The sequence below is a fragment of the Arachis hypogaea genome, chromosome 4, assembly GCF_003086295.3.
Source record: "Arachis hypogaea cultivar Tifrunner chromosome 4, arahy.Tifrunner.gnm2.J5K5, whole genome shotgun sequence".
Classification (NCBI taxonomy): domain Eukaryota; kingdom Viridiplantae; phylum Streptophyta; class Magnoliopsida; order Fabales; family Fabaceae; genus Arachis; species Arachis hypogaea.
The window spans coordinates 20,553,202-20,573,510 of NC_092039.1; the positions used below are offsets into that span (position 1 = coordinate 20,553,202).

A 20,309-nucleotide genomic window follows, 5' to 3' on the forward strand; every position below is an offset into this window, starting at 1 on the left:
AATCACACTTAGTCACAACTCCGCACAACTAACCAGCAAGTGCATTGGGTCGTCCAAGTAATACCTTACGTGAGTAAGGGTCGATCCCACGGAGATTGTTGATATGAAGCAAGCTATAGTCATCTTGAAAATCTCAGTTAGGCGGATAGTAAATGTTATGGAGTTTTTGAATAATAAATAAAATAGAAAATAAAGATAGAGTTACTCATGTAATTCAATGGTGGGAATTTCAGATAAGTGTGTGGAGGTGTTTGTCCCTGTTGGATCTCTGCTTTCCTACTGTCTTCCTTCAATCCTTCTTATTCCTTTCCATGGCAAGCTGTATGTAGGGCATCACCGTTGTCAATGGCTATATCCTATCCTCTCAGTGAAAAAGGTCCAAATGCTCTGTCACGGCACGACTAATCATCTGTCGGTTCTCGACCATGTTGGAATAGAATCCCTTTATTCTTTTGTGTTTGTCATCACGCCTAACAATCGCAAGTTTGAAGCTCGTCACAGTCATTCAATCCCTGAATCCTACTCGGAATACCACAGATAAGGTTTAGACTTTTCGGATTCTCATGAATGCCGCCATCAATCTAGCTTATACCACGAAGATTCTGATTAAGGAATCCAAGAGATATGCGCCCGGTCTGAGGTAGAACGGAAGTGGTTGTCAGTCACGCGTTCATAGGTGAAGAATGATGATGAGTGTCACGGATCATCACATTCATCATGTTGAAGTGCAACAAATATCTTAGAACAGGAATAGCTGAATTGAATAGAAAATAGTAGTAATTGTATTAAAACTTGAGGTACAATAGAGCTCCACACCCTTAATATATGGTGTGTAGAAACTCCACCGTTAAAAATACATAAGTGATGAAGGTCCAAGCATGGTTGAATGGCCAGCCCCCATGAAAGACCGAATGGTCAAAAGAACTAGATAGTCCAAGACGTCTAATACACTAGTAAAAAGTTCTATTTAAACTAAACTAGCTACTAGGGTTTACAGAAGTAGGTAATTGATGCATAAATCCACTTCCGGGACCCACTTGGTGTGTGCTTGGGCTGAGCTTGATCTTTACACGAGCTGAGGCTTATCTTGGAGTTGAATGCCAAGTTCTAACATGTTTTTGGCGTTCAACTCTGGTTCGTGACGTGTTTCTGGCGTTTGACTCCAGAATGCAGCATGAAACTGGCGTTGAGCGCCAGTTTACGTCATCTAATTACAAATAAAGTATAGACTATTATATATTTTTGGAAAGCTCTGGATGTCTACTTTCCAACACCGTTGAGAGCGTGCCATTTGGAGTTTTGTAGCTCCATAAAATCCATTTTGAGTACAGAGAGGTCAGAATCCAACAGCATTAGCAGTCCTTTGTCAGCCTTTTATCAGAGTTTTGCTCATGTCCCTCAATTTCAGCCAGAAAATACCTGAAATCACAGAAAAATACACAAACTCATAGTAAAGTCCAGAAATGTGAATTTAGCATAAAAACTAATGAAAAATCCCTAAAAAGTAGCTAGATTACTCTAAAAACTACCTAAAAACAGTGCCAAAAAGCGTATAAATTATCCACTCATCAGAGACAAAACAAAATCGTCTCTTAAATATTCCACTATGCAGTTCAAATAGAGTTGCAGTTTGATTTCTGGTTTTAAAGCTTAATCAATTAAAGAAAAAGAAGGCCATAGATTCAACCCCTATTCTCTAAACCTTCTAAAACCTTCAGACAATTCTGATGTCACTAACGTATAAGGATAGTAAAAATATACTTACTCCCACTAAACTGATATTATTTATCAACCACATTTATCTTGAAAGGCCATATGAGATAATAATATGATGAAATATAAGTTGCTAATCTTTTTTTTCTAATTGTAAAAAAAATCTATTTAAAAAATAGACTAACATTGGCAAATACAATTTTAAAGTAAAATAATATATTCACAACAGTTACATATCATATAAATAAAAAACTATTAATTTGTAAGTAGTTTTTTTAATACAGTAATCAAACATTGATAATAAATCTTGTTAAACAATAAGTCTATCTTTCGACAAACTTATTGTTTAAATGGAATCAAATAAGTAGCACACGTTCATTATCACAAATGCGCATGTAATTTGGCTAAGTACAGAACTTCTTTTGGACCGATCTGTACTCGTATAAACTACGCATACATAAATTCATTTAGTGTGGCTTACCAAATATTCTCCACAAAATTCTGTCAAATAATAAACTTATCTTTGAATCGATTCATTGTTCACATGAAAACTTGAGAATTACACATATTTATTATTGCATATATTTTTTATCAATTGAACAAACACTAATCTTCCTTTGGGCCGATTACTGGTTGCGTAATTAAATAGATAATAAACACAAGGTTTAATATTTATTATTTAGCCAAATAATAAACTTCTTTTGGGCCGATTATTGTACGCATAAATAATAAGCATTGGTTTAAATTTAACTAGTTGTCCAAATATATAGTTACCATCAATATATGTGTATAATTTGATTAAATATAGACCTTCCTTTGGGCTGACCAATATTCACATGAATTACATATGGTCATATTCCTAATGTTTCAAAATAAATTGGTTTTCCTAAAAGAGGCTATTTTAGTAGTATAATGTTCAACCAATTTAGTCTAAAACTAAATTTTATAAAATAAACGTGTATTATATTGTTACTATTTTTCTTATGTAACAAATGTAAAATTCTTATACAATACAAAAAAATAATAAGTCTCAATATATAACAACCACATAATATATTGTGGGACTTCCTTAGTTATACATATATTTGGATATAAAAAATGCAACTTTTTTTTTTAATCCAAATTTAATCCATAACAAAAAGATTCAAATAATAAAGATGACATAAAAATTTTTAATGACTCAATATAGATGACTCCAATACCACTTGTTGAAAATTCTTATATTTCTTTAACTCAAAAATCATTCATGTTAAATTATTAAGAAAGAAGTACTTGAATGCAGAAACGTACATGAATTCATAAGCATGATTGAAAGAGTTTGGTTCTTTAATTTTCCTCAACTAAAGCCTTCTATATCCCAAATAAGGAGAATGAACCCTCTCAATTTTTTTTAACGAGGGAGTAAAGTGTAATCTCTCACTATTAATTTTATAAGTGGGACAAAAAAATACGAGAGAGAAAACATTGAAGGGTTAAAGTCTTAAAGATCAAATTTTACTCCTTCAATTCTTAAAAAAAATGAGAGGATCTATTTTCCCCTAATATGGTTGAATCGCAACTCCTTTGATGGGAATAGAGTTACGGAAGCGACTTTGATGTATTGAGACTAAACCCTAAAGTCACCATTTATATTTGAGTGTGGCAACCATTAAACCTTACAATCCAAATAAAATAGTATCTCTTCTTTTATTCTCATTTAATTCTAAACAAAAAGTAATAATGACTTCTTCAATTTAATATTTATGACAATAAATAAAGTCACCGTTATATAAGTCATTTAATAATTTTTCATAAATAAATTAATAATTTCCTAATAATCTTCCACTTGGATATATATATATATATATATATATATATATATATATATATATATATATATATTCTTGAGATAATCACATTTTATAAACTTTATATACGCATCTGAATGCTATTTTCTTGATTACTTTAACAATATGATTTGTCTCATATATTAGTTATGAAATTATCACAATTTTTATCACATTAGTGTCGCGAAAAAATCACGATGATCACCATACTAATATACTCAATAACATAGATAAGATTTGGATGAGAAAATTTTGAAATTGCATGCGAAAATGATCTCATGCATGCCTATTTTCAACTGGTCCAACTTTAATAAACTTTATGAGATCACGAGTCAGAGTAAAAATGAAACTGAATACTTTATTTCTGTAGAAATATCTATCTTCGTAAATTTATCTAAATCATATGAGCATCTAAATGTACACTCTCACTGAAATAATATATCATAAAATGATATGACACCCATATAAATAGTATTCACATGAAAGACCTTGAATGTTTGTTTCTTACTAATCAAATATGCATGCATTTTTGGAGTTTATGCTAACTTGCTCACAAGACACTTAAACACTCTGAACTCTCTTGTTTAACAAAAAATTTAAAATATTAGACTACTAACATATTATCATAAAATAACTCAAGTGGTCTTTCAAATATATATCTATAATTTGTGACACGTGTTTGTAGTCACCTAATTAGATGCTTTCAAAAGGTGTTTTATATTCAAGTGCTTTAGTGAAAAGAGTTATAGTATCTTATCAACACTTTTTCAAAGAACTTTTTAATGAGTATATGACTATACTGCAAGTCTGCAATGGATCAAAATTTCTTTCACATGCAACAAAGGTAAAATCTGAACACCAAATGATCTCTAACTTTAATTTATGACTTCATATGTGTGAACATGTAATATTTTGCTATAACAAACTTATTTATCTACTATTTTGCTCTAACCGCTATAAACAATCTTGTCTTATAGGAACAGCACTTCCAGTGCTTAGTATGCATGTCACACTTCTGTAAGCGATCTTGCCTTACAAGAACAATACCTTGACTGATATATATGCTTAGTATGCACGTCACACTTCTGTAAGCAATCTTGCCTTACAAGAACAACACCTTGACTGATGTATACCTGGAAAGAAAATCATTCCATGGGGGTCCTATCTTTTACATCCGGCTCGACGGCCCAAATCAATAATCATTATCTAGCCAGAGGCCCAATCAATAGTCATCGGTTTCCATAACCAATCCTTAGGTTATACATTCCACTTTTCTCAAGTTTCAAGGCCAAGCACACTCTCAAATTTCATGCCTCTTTTCTTGCTAGTATTTTCTTTAGTGTTCTTGGTTTACTTTTAGCGCTTTAATTAATTATAATCTTCTTCTTGTATTTCTTCTTATGTGTGTTATGAAGAGATTACTAGATTCTAGACTTTTGAATTATCTTTCTATGCCTTTTACTACAAATTCTACCAATTCCTTAAACTTTTATGTTGTTTTTATGTTCTCATCCCTTACCTTAATTCTTTTTATCTTCTTAAACTTTTGAATATTACAATTAAACTTCAATACTTTAGTTATTTATGCTTCAATCCCCTCAATTTTTAATTATAGTTTTACCTTTAAATTTCTACTGAATTATATTTTCTCTCAGTTATTTATACTCTGATCTCTAAGCTTTAGTTTATTATAACTTAACTCTTCCATTTTTAAACTAATCACATTTTCCTTATTGAATTCCACCAAATTATATTATCCTTTGTTTATTTACGTAATTCTATTATATTGTGCTTTGGTACTTAGCGCTAATCGTGGGTACTAAACCCGCGAGTCACAACACACAGTGCTTAGCACCCACGTCCAGCGCCTAGCACCTTTGAAGCGCAAAATTTTGTCATGAAATGCAGGCGCCTAGCGCCCAACACCTGGCGCCCAGCGTCCAGGGTTTTCACAATAGGGTGCCTAGTAGGCGCCACGTGAACTGCATGGTTAGGGGTCCAGGGCCTTTAAACATGTACATGGTTGGGCGCCCAGTGCCTATGTAACACACATGATTAGGTGCCCTAGCGCCCATGTTGTTGGTGTAACACCCTTACTACCAGAATGTCACACTTTCGGCTGCGCTACTCTGATAGCTCGGATATTACGACGACTCTTAATATATTTAATACTAAGTTAGAAGCCTGTTTGAAACTTAAAACCGTATATCCTTTCAAAATACACTTTTTCGTGAAAACATATATTTATATATACAGACTAGATACAATAGTTTAAAATTATACATACATATACATAACAATAACTTACAAACATACATATCACAAAGTCCTATCCCTCTTACAAAATGTATGAAGATAAAGGCAAGGAAAAACATAATACCTAAAAAAATACAATACATCATGTAAACGGAAAAGAAAATAAACTCTTTGAGACTTCTTCGCCCATATCCTGAAAAGGAAATACCTGTAGGGGAGTGAGAACATCGTCCTTAAAAGGGTTCTTACTATAGGGTTACAGAATTATTATAATAAGATACGTAAAATAAATCTGTTTTCAAAGTATAGTGATCATTGTTCGTCTTATGTATCGTTTCAAAAACCAAAGGCTTACATTTTCAAAAATTCGAAATCCTTTTTAAAAGAGAAATCCTTTTAATCTTCAAAACCCAAAACCTTTTGTATCAAAACTTAAAAGTTTTCCTAGACAGTATGAATGACCAAGCTGTTCCAAGTATAGGTTCATTAAGTTTATACTGAACCAATTTGATTTTTCATACTTTACTAAACCAGAAACTCAAACCAATTACGGCATCCGGCCCATCACATAATCAATCACGGTCTCAGACTCAAACAACTCAATCAACATAAAAAAATCACCACAATTCAACCAATTTCAGTTACAAATACAAGTAGAGAGATTCAAACACAAACAAATCACTTTCATCAAGTATATCAATTAGCAGTTAAACATAATTATTTACATAGGCAAACCAATTACAAGTTGCACACCAAAATAATGTCACATAGATGCATATGATGAATGTTTATCCTATTGGCTCGTGATATCACTTGTCGGTCCATAAATGCCAACCCGACACATCCTTTCGAATGTCGCTTTTTTGCCACGTCCGAGGATATAACGCCTGGCACGCCTTTGTATCGTTCCAAGAATATAGTGCCTGGCACACTCTTGGGACAGAAAAGATTATCCATCATAATCCAACCCAGGGATATAGTTCCCTGTACACTATCATTCCAAGGATATAGTACCTGTCACACTTTCAATAAGTCCATCGTCCTTTTTCCAAGTTCCAAAACTCAACATCAGTTTCTAATTTTTAAAATCAATTTTCTTTAAAATCAAAAACCCATTTCCTTGGTAATATTCTCCAAAACTCCAAACAACATCAACATCATATCATTTGTAAATCTCTTACAACAGTCATCAAAATCATTCAGTTTAAATCAGGATTTGGTAATGAAATTTCACAGCAAAGTCTCAAAACTTTAGGGGAGTACAACCTATCTCAATTTTTTTAAAAATTTCTTGAAACTCTTAAAATCATAGCTTCTTGGTTTGAATAAATAGAAACCGAATTTATTATAAAACCGAATCATATAAAGTCACAAGCCCTAATCCAATCCAAAACCAATTCACTTGAAACAAAACCAATCCATTTAAATCAAACCCACTTTCAGTTCCCGTTAAAAACCAATTTTCTGACTTCTTCCAAAACGTCACAAACATAATTATTCAATCAAAATCTAATTCCCTTTAAAATCATAAGCCTTTTTTTATATTTAAAATCGATATTGGAACATAATACTTTTCTTCAGTGATTCAAAATTGTAAAGCAATTCTTTTCTAAATAATTTGAAGTCAAGAGATATAGTTTTCTTAAGTAAATTAAACTCAAAAACATAACTATTTTTCTTAATAATTCAAATAATACAATATCTCAAATCCAAACTTTTCTAAATAACTTTTCAAACAAAGTCTAAGATTTTTATAAAAATTTTGGCAGCGCCTCCCTTAAAACTTCGACTTTGTCACCCTTTTTGAGTCCCAACCAAACCACTTCACAATCCTTTTCAACAGTCCAAAACAAAAAAATTAGTTCAAAAGAAAGCTAAATCCAACCATTCATCTTATTTTCATAACTCAAGAAAACCGTTTCAAGATCAAATCATTATCAACTGATCAAACTCATTGCCAAAACTTTAAAGAAACAATTCTTTTATCAAAACCAAACAGTAATCCAATCAAACATATAATCATATTCATCCAAAATAGCCAAACAATACATAAGACTTGTACAACCATTAAAAAGCATATTTCTCATATCGATATCTATTTATAACAATTCTAAATTATAAATTTTAATTTTTAGAAAAAAGCCCCTACCTCAATTGTCGAAATTCGAAAACTCTAAAATGTGTCACAACTCGCTTTCTCTCGGCCCACAACTGCGACAGCCGCAACCTCAGCTCCAAACCACTTTCTCAGCCACCGCAACCTCAGCTCCAAACCACTTTCTCAGCCACCACAACAACTCTAATCGCAACATATAATAATCAGGACTCGACCCTACGTTACCAAAACTCAGATTCATTAACCAAACACAACAGAACACCAACGTGATGATTTTTGAAACATAATTACTTATTGAAATAACAAAATAAAGCAGATGCGACTTCGAATCGAACCGGCAGTAGCTCTGATAATAACCCTAAGTGACAGTCGCGAGCAAAACCCAAGTGACAACGACTGTAACAACCACGTAGCGTTAAAAAAACCTTCCCAAAATCCAAAAGAACAGAAACTGAAACTTTAAAACCCTTACTGGCAGGGTTTCCCTGCGATGACAGCGAGGTTTCGAACAGTAGAGGCGACGTGAAGCTCTGGGGGTTTAGCAACAGCGGCGGTGGCTCTCCGTCTTCTCTTTTGTTCGTGTTCCCTCTCCCTCAATGGAGCACGCGATGGAGCATGCGATGGTGGCGGCCGACCACTATCAACGGCAATGGAGCACGCGATGGTGGCGGCTAGGCTCGTTAACGATGGCGGCGACGAAGGGGATCAGCAACGACAAAGACAGCACGGACAGCAACAGCGGCGCGACGCTCCTCGCGGCGCCTTCCTCCCTCGCGCGTCTCTGCTCCGGCAGTGGGCTGAATGGCGACGACACGGGCTCCATAGGACGGCGACGCCTCCTCCTCGCGAGGTTCTAGCGGCAGCTCGTGGACGGACCGAACAGTGGCAGCGCAGGGACGACGGCATGACTCCTTCTCCTCGGCTCTCCCTTTCTGTTTCTTTTTCTCTCTTATTGCAGTGTTGCTGCTGCTTAGTGTGTTGTGTGTGTTGAGTGACAAAGAATGTGAGTAAAAAAATTAAGGTTAGGGTTTAATTTTGGGAAAAAAGTGAAAATTAGGGATTTTATGGCTAATATAGGTAATTTGGTAAAATTGGAGGGTAGAGTAGTAAATTAATAAAATTGGGACATAAAATATTAATTTGAACTCTAATTAAAATCCTTAAAAATTAATTTAAAATATCATTTGTTGTACTAAAATACTATTTAATTTAAAATCAAATTCTTTAATTGAAATTATAAGATAATAAGATTAATTTCCTTTATTTCTAAAACTTAAAGTATTAAATTATAAAAATATTAACTATTTAAATTAAATCATATATAAAATTCTCATTATTTTATAACTACTAACTTATAATTTAAATATAGAGAATAACTCAATAATTATAAAATTGAACAAGGATCTTAATTTATTTCAAATTCAATTAATTAAAACTTACTTTAATAATCTTTAATAACATGATTTTTGAAATTCAACTGTAGATAAATATATAATTTGAAATTAATTCATAATAAAACTTTTCAAAAATTTTGGATCTTACAGTTGGCCTAATAGGGTACCTAGCGCCCATAAGATCCCATGGAAAGGACACCCAGCGCCCATATCCCAACCTTACGTCAAATAAATTGTTACGTAAACATTCAACTCAAGCATCAAAATTCAACTATCAGCTAGGCTTCAAAACACAATTCATTCGTAATTAATTTACCAAACTTTACCTTTTAGCTTATAAAAACCGATTTTTTCTCGATGATTTCGAGCTTGCTTTTCTTCCTAATTTTCGATAAAAAACGACTTATGAATCATAAAATGTATATAATAACAAAATCTTCATCACAAGTTCAAGAAGAAGTCTCTCACCTTCACAAATCTAGTACGGTTGTAAAGAAAAGGAAGATATGAACACTTTAATCGATTTAGAATTTTCGTTAGAATTTTAAAACCAAAAGACCTGACCCTTGAAACTTGATGGCTATAAAATTTTCTACAACTTTCTCTTTCGTTCTTTTTTTTCAAGTTACGTACAAAGAAGAAAAAGAAACAGGATGTGCTATTGAGATTGTGTACAAAAATTGAAAAAATAAGTAGGAGGCGACTCGATTTAGCACGCCCCAAACTCCAAGGGTGATTAGTTACCCCTAACTAAATTAATATAATATATTAAGAAGATAATTACTAGGTTACAAATAATTATACTACGGGAATATTAGTAACAAGAGTACTGACATTCATCCATACTGGTAGATTTTTGTGTTCAATTATTATATTATTTTCATAAAATATTACTATAATAAAATATTAATATACAAAAATATTATTATATAAAATATTATTATTTATTTTCTCACATATTCAAAATTGGCTCGTCAAAAACGGAGTCTATTCACATTACTCGAATTTTGCGAATTCTTAACATGAAATTTGAGAAGTCCGTTACTAAAAATTTAGACTGTTACACATTGAATATAAGTCCAGTTTACAATCTATTAATAGATAAGAAAGAATTTGTAATTGGACTACAGACGCTCGGTTCAATAAAGTGTGAAACTCAGTTTATGTTGACTTTATTCTCATGGGTTGGATTGACTAAGATATAGATTTCTGAAATTTGAGAAATAAATCAGACACTCTTCTCACTACTTCAATTATCACTGTTCGCTGAATAACTAACCTAAAATATGAAGATAATGTTATAAAATAACTAAATAAATAAATAAGGAAGAGGTAACAAATATAAAATAAAGAAATATAAAGAGGGAGAAAGAAGTATTGCAACGTAAAAGAGAGAGAGAGTATTTTATTCCTTGTTGTTGTATAAAAAGCCTCAACCTATGCCCCTATTTATTCATGTACAAGGCTTTATTTTTTCAAACTATATTAAATACAATCATCCTTGAGAATGGGCATCCACATAAGATGTGATAAAGCATTCTTATCACAACACTCCCCCTTGGATGACCATTTAAGATTATTGCCTCATGAAAACCTTACTAAAGAAAAACCCAGTGGGAAAAAACCTTAGTAAAGGAAAAAGAGTACAATATCCTTTGGTGATGGGGACTGCCTCATTAAAAACCTCGTCAAGAAAAACCCAATGAGAAAAAAACTTGACCAAGGGAAAAATAGTACAGTCTCCCCCTCTTGTCGACATCATTTAATGTCTCGAAATCGGCGCATCCCAATCTCATGTACCAATCTTTCAAAGGATAATTTTGGGAGTGACTTTGTGAACAAATCTGCCAGATTGTCACTTGAGCGGATCTGTTGGACATCAATTGTCCCTTGATTTTGAAGATCATGAGTGAAGAAGAATTTAGGAGAAATATGCTTTGTTCTATCACATTTGATATATCCGCCTTTAAGTTGAGTAATACATGCTGTATTATCTTCAAATAGGACAGTTGGAGCCATCTTATGATCAGTCAGTCCACATGATAATAGAATATATTGAATATGGCTCCTCAGCCAAAAATACTCGCGACTAGCTTCATGAATTGCTAGTATTTCAGCATGATTAGAGGAGGTTGCTGCTATCGTCTGTTTCGTGGACCTCCATGATATAGCTGTTCCACCATATGTAAACAGGTATCCTGTTTGAGATCTCCCTTTATGTGGATCAGACAAGTATCCGGCATCTGCATAGCCAACTAGTTGTGGCTTGGATCCATAGGGATAAAACAACCCCATATCAACCGTTCTATGAAGATATCAAAAGATCTGTTTGATTCCACTCCAATGTCTTCTGGTTGGAGAGGAATTATATCTTGCTAGTAAATTCACCGCGAATGATATGTCAGGTCGCGTATTATTAGCAAGATACATTAGCGCTCCAATGGCACTAAGATATGGTACTTCAGGACCAAGGATATCTTCATTTTCTTCCTTAGGACGGAATTGATCCTTTTCCACATCTAAAGATCTTACGATCATTGGGATACTCAAAGGATGTGATTTATCCATATAAAATCATTTCAAAATCTTCTCTGTGTATGTCGCTTGATGAATAAAGATCCCATTTTTTGTATGTTCGATCTGCAGGCCGAGACAAAATTTAGTCCTTCCAAGATCTTTCATCTCAAACTCTTTTTTCAGAGTTTTTATAATTGTTGGAATCTCTTCAGGAGTCCCAATGATATTTAAATCATCAACATACACAGCAATTATAATGAATCCAGATGCAGTTTTTTCTTTATGAAAACACATGGACATATATCATCATTCTTGAATCCGTTTTTTGCTAGATACTCAGTAAGACAATTATACCACATTCGTTCAGATTGCTTTAGACCATATAAAGATCTTTGCAATTTGACTGAGTATAACCCTTGCAAATATTCATTGGATGGTTTAGATATCTTTAGTCCTTTAGGGACTTTCATATAGATATCCCGATCTAATGAGCTGTATAAATATGCTGTTACCACATCCATTAAATGCATATGCAGTTGATGATATGCAGATAAACTGACCAAATAACGCAATGTTATCGCATCCACTACAGGAGAATACGTTTCTTCATAATCTATACTGGGCCTTTGTGAAAAATCTTGTGCCACAAGTCGGGCTTTATAGCGCACAACTTCATTTTTCTCATTTTGTTTTCTCACAAATACCCATCAGTATCCAACAGGTTTTACATCTTCAGGTGTACGGACTACAGGTCCAAAGACTTCACGTTTTGCAAGTGAGTCTAATTCAGCCTTCATGACTTCTTTCCATTTTGGCCAATCATTCTTTTGTCGACATTCTTCGACTGATCTTGGCTCAAGATCCTTACTTTCATGCATGATATTTAATGCCACATTATATGCAAATATTTCATTGACAATTGTCTTATTTCGGTCCCATTTCTCTCTTGTAAAGACATAATTTATCGAGATCTCGTCATTTTCATAATTTTCAGGTACCTGAACGTCTTCTGGTGTTAACATTATATCAGAATTTTGGACAACTGCAGGTGTCTCTACTATGTCTTTTTCAACAGGAATTGTATTTACCTCTTTTCTCTTTCGAGGATTTTTATCTTTGGAACTGACAGGCCTGCCACGCTTCTGGCGTGTACTTGCTTTAGTGGCTATTTGTCCTACCGGGACATCAATTCAAATTGGGGTATTTTCCGCCCTGCCACGCTTCTGGCGTGAATTTGCTTCAGTGGCTACTTGTCCTACTGGGACATCAATTTGAATTGGGACATTTTCCGCTGGTATTTAAGATTTGGTTATCCTCTTTGTATCGAAAAATGCATCAGGCAATTCATTTGCTATTCTTTGCAAATGCATAATCTTTTGAACTTTTAGTTCACATTGCCCTGATCGAGGATCTAAATACATCAACGATGATGCATTCCAATTAAGTTCCTTTTCAGGAAGCTTATTCTCTCTCCCTAATGTTGGAAATTTTGATTCATCAAAATGACAATCCGCAAATCGGGATTTAAATACATCTCCCGTTTGTATCTCAAGATACCTCACTATAGAGGGAGAATCATATCCAACATATATCCCCAATTTTCTTTGGGGTCCCATTTTGGTGCGATTAGGTGGTGCAATGGGAACATATATCGCACACCCAAATATTCTTAAATGGGAGACATTTGGCTGCTGGCCAAAAGTTAATTGTATAGGAGAGAACTGATGGTAACTCGTTGGCCTCAAACGAATAAGTGTTGCGGCATGTAAAATAGCATGCCCCCAAACCGAGGTTGAAAGATTTGTTCTCATAAGCAAGGGTCTAGCAATCAATTGGAGGCGTTTAATAAGTGATTCTGCTAACCCATTTTGTGTGTGAACATAAGCTACTGGATGTTCAACACTTATTCCATTAGCCATACAATAAGCATCAAAAGCTTGGGAAGTAAATTCACCAGCATTATCAAGGCGAATTACTTTGATTGGATTTTCTGTAAATTGTACTTTTAATTGAATAATTTGAGCCAGTAATCTTGCAAACGCCAGGTTGCGAGAAGACAATAAGCACACATGTGACCATCTCGAAGATGCGTCTATTAAGACCATAAAATATCTGAAAGATCCACATGGTGGATGAATAGGTCCATATATATCACCTTGAATCCTTTCTAGGAATTCAGGGGACTCAAATCCAATCTTTACTGGTGATGGCCTTAAAATTAACTTTCCCTGAGAACATGCAGCACAACAAAATTCACTAGTTTTAAGAATCTTCTAGTTCTTTAGTGAATGTCCATGAGAGTTTTCAATAATTCTCCTCATCATGATTGTTCCCGGATGAACCAATCTATTATGCCAAGTTATGAATTCATTTGGGCTAGTAAACTTCTGGTTTACAGTGGTATGTGATTCAATTGCACTAATCTTGGTATAATATAACCCAAATGAAAGTGATGGTAATTTTTTTAATATAACTTTCTTATTTGAATCATGAGTTGTGATACATAAGTACTCATGATTTTTCTCATTCATAGTCTCAATATGATATCCATTTCGGCAAATACCTTTAAAGCTCAACAAGTTTCTTTGAGACTTGGTAGACAATAGTGCATTATTTATTATGAATGTTGTTCCTCCAGGAAACAAAATTATAGCTCTTCCGGAGCCTTTTATCACATTGTCCGAGCCAATAATAGTATTAACATATTCTTCTTTTGGCACAAGATGGGTAAAATATATATCACTTTTAAGAATAGTTTGCGAACTTGCACTATCTGCAAGGCAAATATCTTCAGAATATGTCCTTGCCATTTTTCTTCAAAAAACAAATGATAATAATAATAAAATTAGTAGAAGTACATGCACAGTAAAATTATTCACATGAATACTTAACAAACACATTCATATATCAAACTATTCCATCATTGATCAAATAGGTAAAATTTCCTTTAGAATCCTTAAAGAAATTAGATACATCATAATGAGTGATAGAATTTTCATCATTTGAAACAAAATTTGTTTCCTTTTCTTTGTCATCCCTTTTCAAGGATGTTTGATAAAGATCAACTAGGTGCCTTGGGGTACGACAAGTACGTGATCAATGGCCCTTTTCACCACAACGAAAGTATTTATCCTCAATTGATATACTTTGCACATTATTTCTTTCTTTATCCCACTTTTGGTGAGATCTTTCTTGTGGACATAATTTCTTTTCCTTCCATAAATTTTCTTGTTATCAAAATCTTACCATTTACCTCTTCTGGGGTTACTTGCCGCATTTACTTCAGGAAATGGGGCGGCGCCAACTGCACGCGCTTCATGATTCCTTAAAAAAGTAACTCATTGTTGCGTTCAGCAACAAGAAAGCAAGAAATTAACTCAGAATATTTTTAAATTTTTTTTCTCGATACTGCTGCTGCAGGAGCACATTCGAGACATGGAAGGTCAAGAAAGTTTTCTCTAACATATCGGGCTTGAGGAAGTATCACATGATTGTACCTTTCTTCAAAGTCTTTCCACAGATCTGCAAGATCTTTTAATGTGGGATATTCATTTTTCAATCATTCGTCAAGATGATGAAGGAAAATCATGACCTTGACTTTTATCCTTTTGGGATATATTATTTTCAGCCTTAATGGTATCTTCAAGATCCATTGAATCAAAATGGATTTCAACATCTATATCCATGATAAATAATTATTTCTAAATATATCAAGAGTATTATATTTAAGATGAAAGAGTTTCGACATAATAAAAATTTGTTACCTGAAGTCTTCCTAAAACTTCGTTAGAGTTTCGTGCTGATAACGTATTATAAAATAACTAAATAAATAAATAAGGAAGATGTAACAAATATAAAATAAAGAAATATAAAGAGAGAAAGAAGTATTACAACGTAAAAGAGAGAAAGAGTATTTTATTCTTTGTTGTTGTATAAAAAGCCTCAGCCTATGCCCCTATTTATACATATGCAAGGCTTTACTTTTTCAAATTATATTAAATACAATCATCTTTGAGAATGGACATCTACATAAGATGTGATAAAGCATTTTTATCACAACAGATAACTTCTAATGTTATAAGAAAATAATCATTTATAATTTTCAAAAATTATCTCCAAAAAAATGATTAAATCCTATATTATTACTCTATAAATAATCTAACATATAAGTATTTTTTTAATTTTGATTTCATTAAAAATTTATTTAAATTTTTACTGAGATAGGGATTAAAATCCCTTTTAAGTACCCTAATTATTGTACAAACGAAAATTTCGAATAAACTACTGTCCCGCAAACAAATCAAAACTTTCACCCAAAAAATTTAGACACATGCCTAAGTCTAAATTCACTTTGGTTTCACAATTACTAATTAGAGAAGAAAAATGTATGCCACTCCAACTCAAATGAAAATTAGGAAGGTGGATATTTTAGTCAAAGAATGTTGATCAACTGAGGGAAGGGCCGAAGGGGGTAGCTAGAGCTAGAGCTAGAGCTAGACGCTAGTAGCTTAAGCTTCGAGTGTGAGAAGTGTGCAGTGAAGTGAGTGTGTACTTAGGACACGGATGTCACGGAATGTAAGAAGCAAACTAAAAATTGATTTATTTATTGTTATTTTATTTTATAAAAGAAAAGAATAAATAGAAAATGGAAAACCACCACATCAGCATCATCATTGCATGACAACCGTGCTCTTCTCATCATTCACAGCTCACAATCCCAACTCCACCACCCTCCTCCTTTGTACTTTCCCCATCTCACTCACTCAACTCTCCACTAACAACTAACAACTAAGAACTAAGAACCAAACCCACCACTGAAGCTGCAATACACAATAATAATGCCTCCTTCTTCTTCTTCTTTTTATTCTGTTTCTGATTTGGCTATTCCCCATTTTACCCTCAAGACAACCTTCATTATCTCCTACCTGGCGGTGGCGCTAGTGGCGGTGGCGCCCCTCCCCTCACGCTCCATCAACATTACCGCCGTCCTCTCCCCTTTCCCAGACTTCTCCCAATTCACCTCCCTCCTCGCCCCAATTTCGTCCGACCTCGCCGGCCGCACCTCTCTCTCCCTCCTCGCCGTCCCAAACTCCCGCCTCTCCTCTGCTCCACACCTCTCTCCCTCCGCCCTCCCGGATGTCCTCCGCTACCACGTCCTCCTCCAATTCCTCTCCCTCTCCGACCTCCACTCCCTCCCTCCCTCCGGCAAGCTCTTCACCACTCTCTTCCAGACCACTGGCCGCGCCCCCTCCAACTCCGGCTCCCTTAACCTCACCCGCGACCCTCGAAACGGCATCGTTACGATCACTTCCCCTTACTCCCCTTCCTCAAACGCCACCGTTTTGTCCTTAGTCAAAACCTTACCTTATAACGTCACCGTTTTCTCCGTTGATAACCTCATCCTCCCTTTCGGCCTCGATCTCATGGCCTCGGAGACTCACCCCAATCTAGGGCTCAACATCACCAAGGCCTTAATCGACGGCAAGAACTTCAACGTCGCCGCCTCCATGCTCGCAGCCTCGGGCGTCGTCGAAGAATTCGAGGCCGACGAGGGCGGCGCTGGAATTACTATGTTCGTCCCCGTCGACGATGCATACGCCGATCTGCCTCCAGCCGTTAGCTTGCAATCCCTTCCGGCGGATAAGAAAGCCGTCGTGCTCAAATTTCATGTGCTGCATTCGTATTACCCCTTGGGATCGTTGGAATCGGTGGTGAACCCTCTTCAGCCGACGCTCGCGACGGAGGCCATGGGTGCTGGGAGCTTCACGCTCAACATTTCCCGCGTGAACGGCTCCGTTGCGATCAACACTGGGATCGTGCAAGCTTCCGTGACGCAGACGGTGTTTGATCAGAACCCCGTGGCAATCTTCGGCGTCTCGAAGGTTCTGCTGCCGAGGGAGATCTTCGGGAAGAATCCGATCACGACGCCGAAGCTTGGATCGACTGCACCGCCTCCGGAAGACGATGCGCTGTCACCAGAGGGGTCGCCGGGGGCAATGGATGGCCAGCCTTCGCACCTCTCATCGCCGCCCGGGTTCCGCGAGGACATGCAGTCCAACGCTGCTGCCTCCGGTGTTCGTGGTTCCAAATTCAAGTCTTCCATTGTTGTTGCTGTATTTGTTTGCTGTATAGGGTTTTGTATTTAGTGGTATGAGGTTAATTTCTTTGGTTTTTGCTCCTAATTATTATCATTAGTATTAATTTTTTGTGGGGTTTTGTTTTTTAAATTCTCTCCACCCGCTGTACCCGGTTAATTGCATTATCAGGTTGCAAATGCAGCCTCCCTTTTTTCTTTTTGGTGGTCTTTCCTTATCTCTTTCTTTTCCCCCAAAAAATTATAAAATCTTCAATGTGAATTAATTGAGCCATTGGTCTAACAATTAGTTGGAGATCAATGTTCACTATTTGTTTCTCTGTGTAGCAGTAGTACACTTGCATTATAATATGAAAATGTAATGCAAGTTCATTGTGTATAAATTGGGAGTTAAATAAGTTTCCGTTTTGTATGAGTGCTGCAATTGATTTGAGTTTCAGTTTTCTCATTGTTATCGAAACAATCCTTTTGCATATATATACCTTCCAGGTGTTGCACACACGAATTATCTCTGCCTTATCGAGCGGCATATTTCAGTTGGCTTCTGCAGGATACCTCAGTTCTCATCCACGCTGGAGTTTGGCAGTTTGCTCGACATCTTACCTTGATGACCATCAGGTAGTTTCTTGTTTATCATGCTACAAATTCACAATTGTGGATTTCATAATGGATTCTCTCTCTGTGTTAACCTGCAATATAGGGTGTAAATCTGAAAATCCGAAAAGGATGTCATATTGTGCAGGTTAATCCCTGTATTTATTTGTAAGAGTAGATAACTGTTCCTGAAACCAAGCCTACCTGCAATTGTTATGTATGCACTCTGTTAAGAAAGGCACTATATTTGGTGTCAACAATTTTGGAGTTGTTTATGTTTGACAATAATATGCTGAATATACTGAAATTTTTTGCAGCTTTTGCTGCAGAGAACTGTATTGGGAATTCTTGTTGTAGCTTTATCTGTTTTAATATACTAATATGTTGTGATCCGGATTTTAAAGAGATTGATCAGCATGCAAATTAGACCAGTTAAGAAATTGCTGGAAATAACTTTCCACAGCATGGGGAACTAATAAATTTTTGAATTATGCTTCTAGACTTGGTTGCATGGAATGTATTACCCTTCTTTCTTGGTGCATGATTGAATACTCTTACTGAGTTAGCATACTGTTTTCATTATTTGGTATTTTACAAAGTTTGTAGAACTGAGGACTAGAATAGTGGTGTGACATTAGATAGTAGAAATATATAATTAAGAGAGTACTAATTCAAGCTTGTTGCAATTGAAGATCGAAAATGGCTAGAAAAGATTTAATGCATAGACTACTTTAAGGATTCCTCTTAAGCATGGGATTGCATGTATCCCTAGATATTGAAAAACAACTGGAGATGATATGATGCTGGTTATGTGAGGTCTGGCTTTCAAAGGTGCCAAGGTGCATCTTGATTGAGTCTTTTGAGGGAAATTAATTAGTAAATGGGAAGGTGGTGTTTAGGCTTCTACCAACCTTTGCATTTCTGGCTCTTTCACCTTTGGCATAAAACTTGACTTCAGTTACGTCTAGTCTGGTCATGCTGTAGCTAAGTGTCCTATATGTACCCATTATGCGATAGGCTTCTGGACTGAACTATTTTTTTTTGGAGTATTGCCCTATTGTTCCATGAATACTATGGAAAATTCAATGAGTGGGCTGGTTTCTGAGTTCTCACACATAATTTAGAATAGATATACAAGGGAAATTTGAAAGGAAACAACAAAAGCTTAAGATCTCTTCAATTATGCATTTCTATGATTGGAAGATTGCAAGTTATTGGTGCAAAACAATGTAACCTTAGTTCTATCCTTCGTCCCTTCAAATGTAAGTACTGCTTATTTACGTTTCTGTTTATAGTTATTGGTCTACTGCAAAACGACAGAAGTTGAATGGTGAACCCCAAAATTCTTCATGGTTGTTTGTTATCATTCTTTTCATTAGATGTCAATATGTCATTGGTGCAAAAACCTTATTTGTATCCCTTCTCCCTCCAATGTAAGTAGTTCTTGTATATGTTTCTGTTCTTAGTTTTTGGTTTACCACAAAACAACAAAAGTTGAAATGTGAGTACCAAAGATGTTGGTAGTTTGTTATCATCCTCTTGATTCTGAATGCTGTAATAGGGTAGATAGTCTATCAAAGCTAGGTGGTCGTTTGGGATAGATCTAAGCTACTTGGATTAAGCTTGCTATTGTTCTGGAGTTTACCTACCTTTATAATCATTGGAGGCCCTTTAGTGCTTACGAGTTAGGATGTGTTTCCATTGAGAGATTCTTGTATGAGCACAAGTTTGACAACTCACATTTAGGCATACTTGAAATAAAAATGGGTTCCACCAATTTTGTGATATATTAACCAGTT

General features: G+C 35.2%; 1 protein-coding gene and 1 long non-coding RNA gene across 3 annotated transcripts; one reads left to right on the forward strand and one right to left on the reverse strand.

Annotated features, from left to right (window-relative positions):
- Positions 1–5,763: 5,763 nt before the first annotated feature.
- On the reverse strand, positions 5,764–8,916 carry LOC112796471 (uncharacterized). Of its 2 annotated transcripts, XR_011881017.1 has the most exons (4): positions 8,384–8,916; positions 8,247–8,307; positions 7,945–8,127; positions 5,764–6,003 (listed from the first exon to the last, which is right to left on the reverse strand). It is a non-coding gene; the product is annotated as an uncharacterized lncRNA (long non-coding RNA). The 2 variants fall into 2 exon arrangements; XR_011881016.1 differs by lacking the exon at positions 8,247–8,307.
- A 7,563-nt stretch (positions 8,917–16,479) lies between these two features.
- LOC112796473 (fasciclin-like arabinogalactan protein 4) lies at positions 16,480–18,913 on the forward strand. The gene is made up of 2 exons (XM_025838938.3): positions 16,480–17,970; positions 18,406–18,913. Exon 1 carries the CDS (start codon positions 16,661–16,663, stop codon positions 17,966–17,968), a length of 1,308 nt encoding a protein of 435 aa, XP_025694723.1. The 5' UTR covers positions 16,480–16,660; the 3' UTR covers positions 17,969–17,970; positions 18,406–18,913.
- The last annotated feature ends 1,396 nt before the right edge of the window (positions 18,914–20,309 follow it).

Bases quoted from the DNA above. Each gene is read 5' to 3' on its own strand.
- LOC112796473 (XM_025838938.3), top strand. From the start codon at position 16,661: ATGCCTCCTTCTTCTTCTTCTTTTTATTCTGTTTCTGATTTGGCTATT.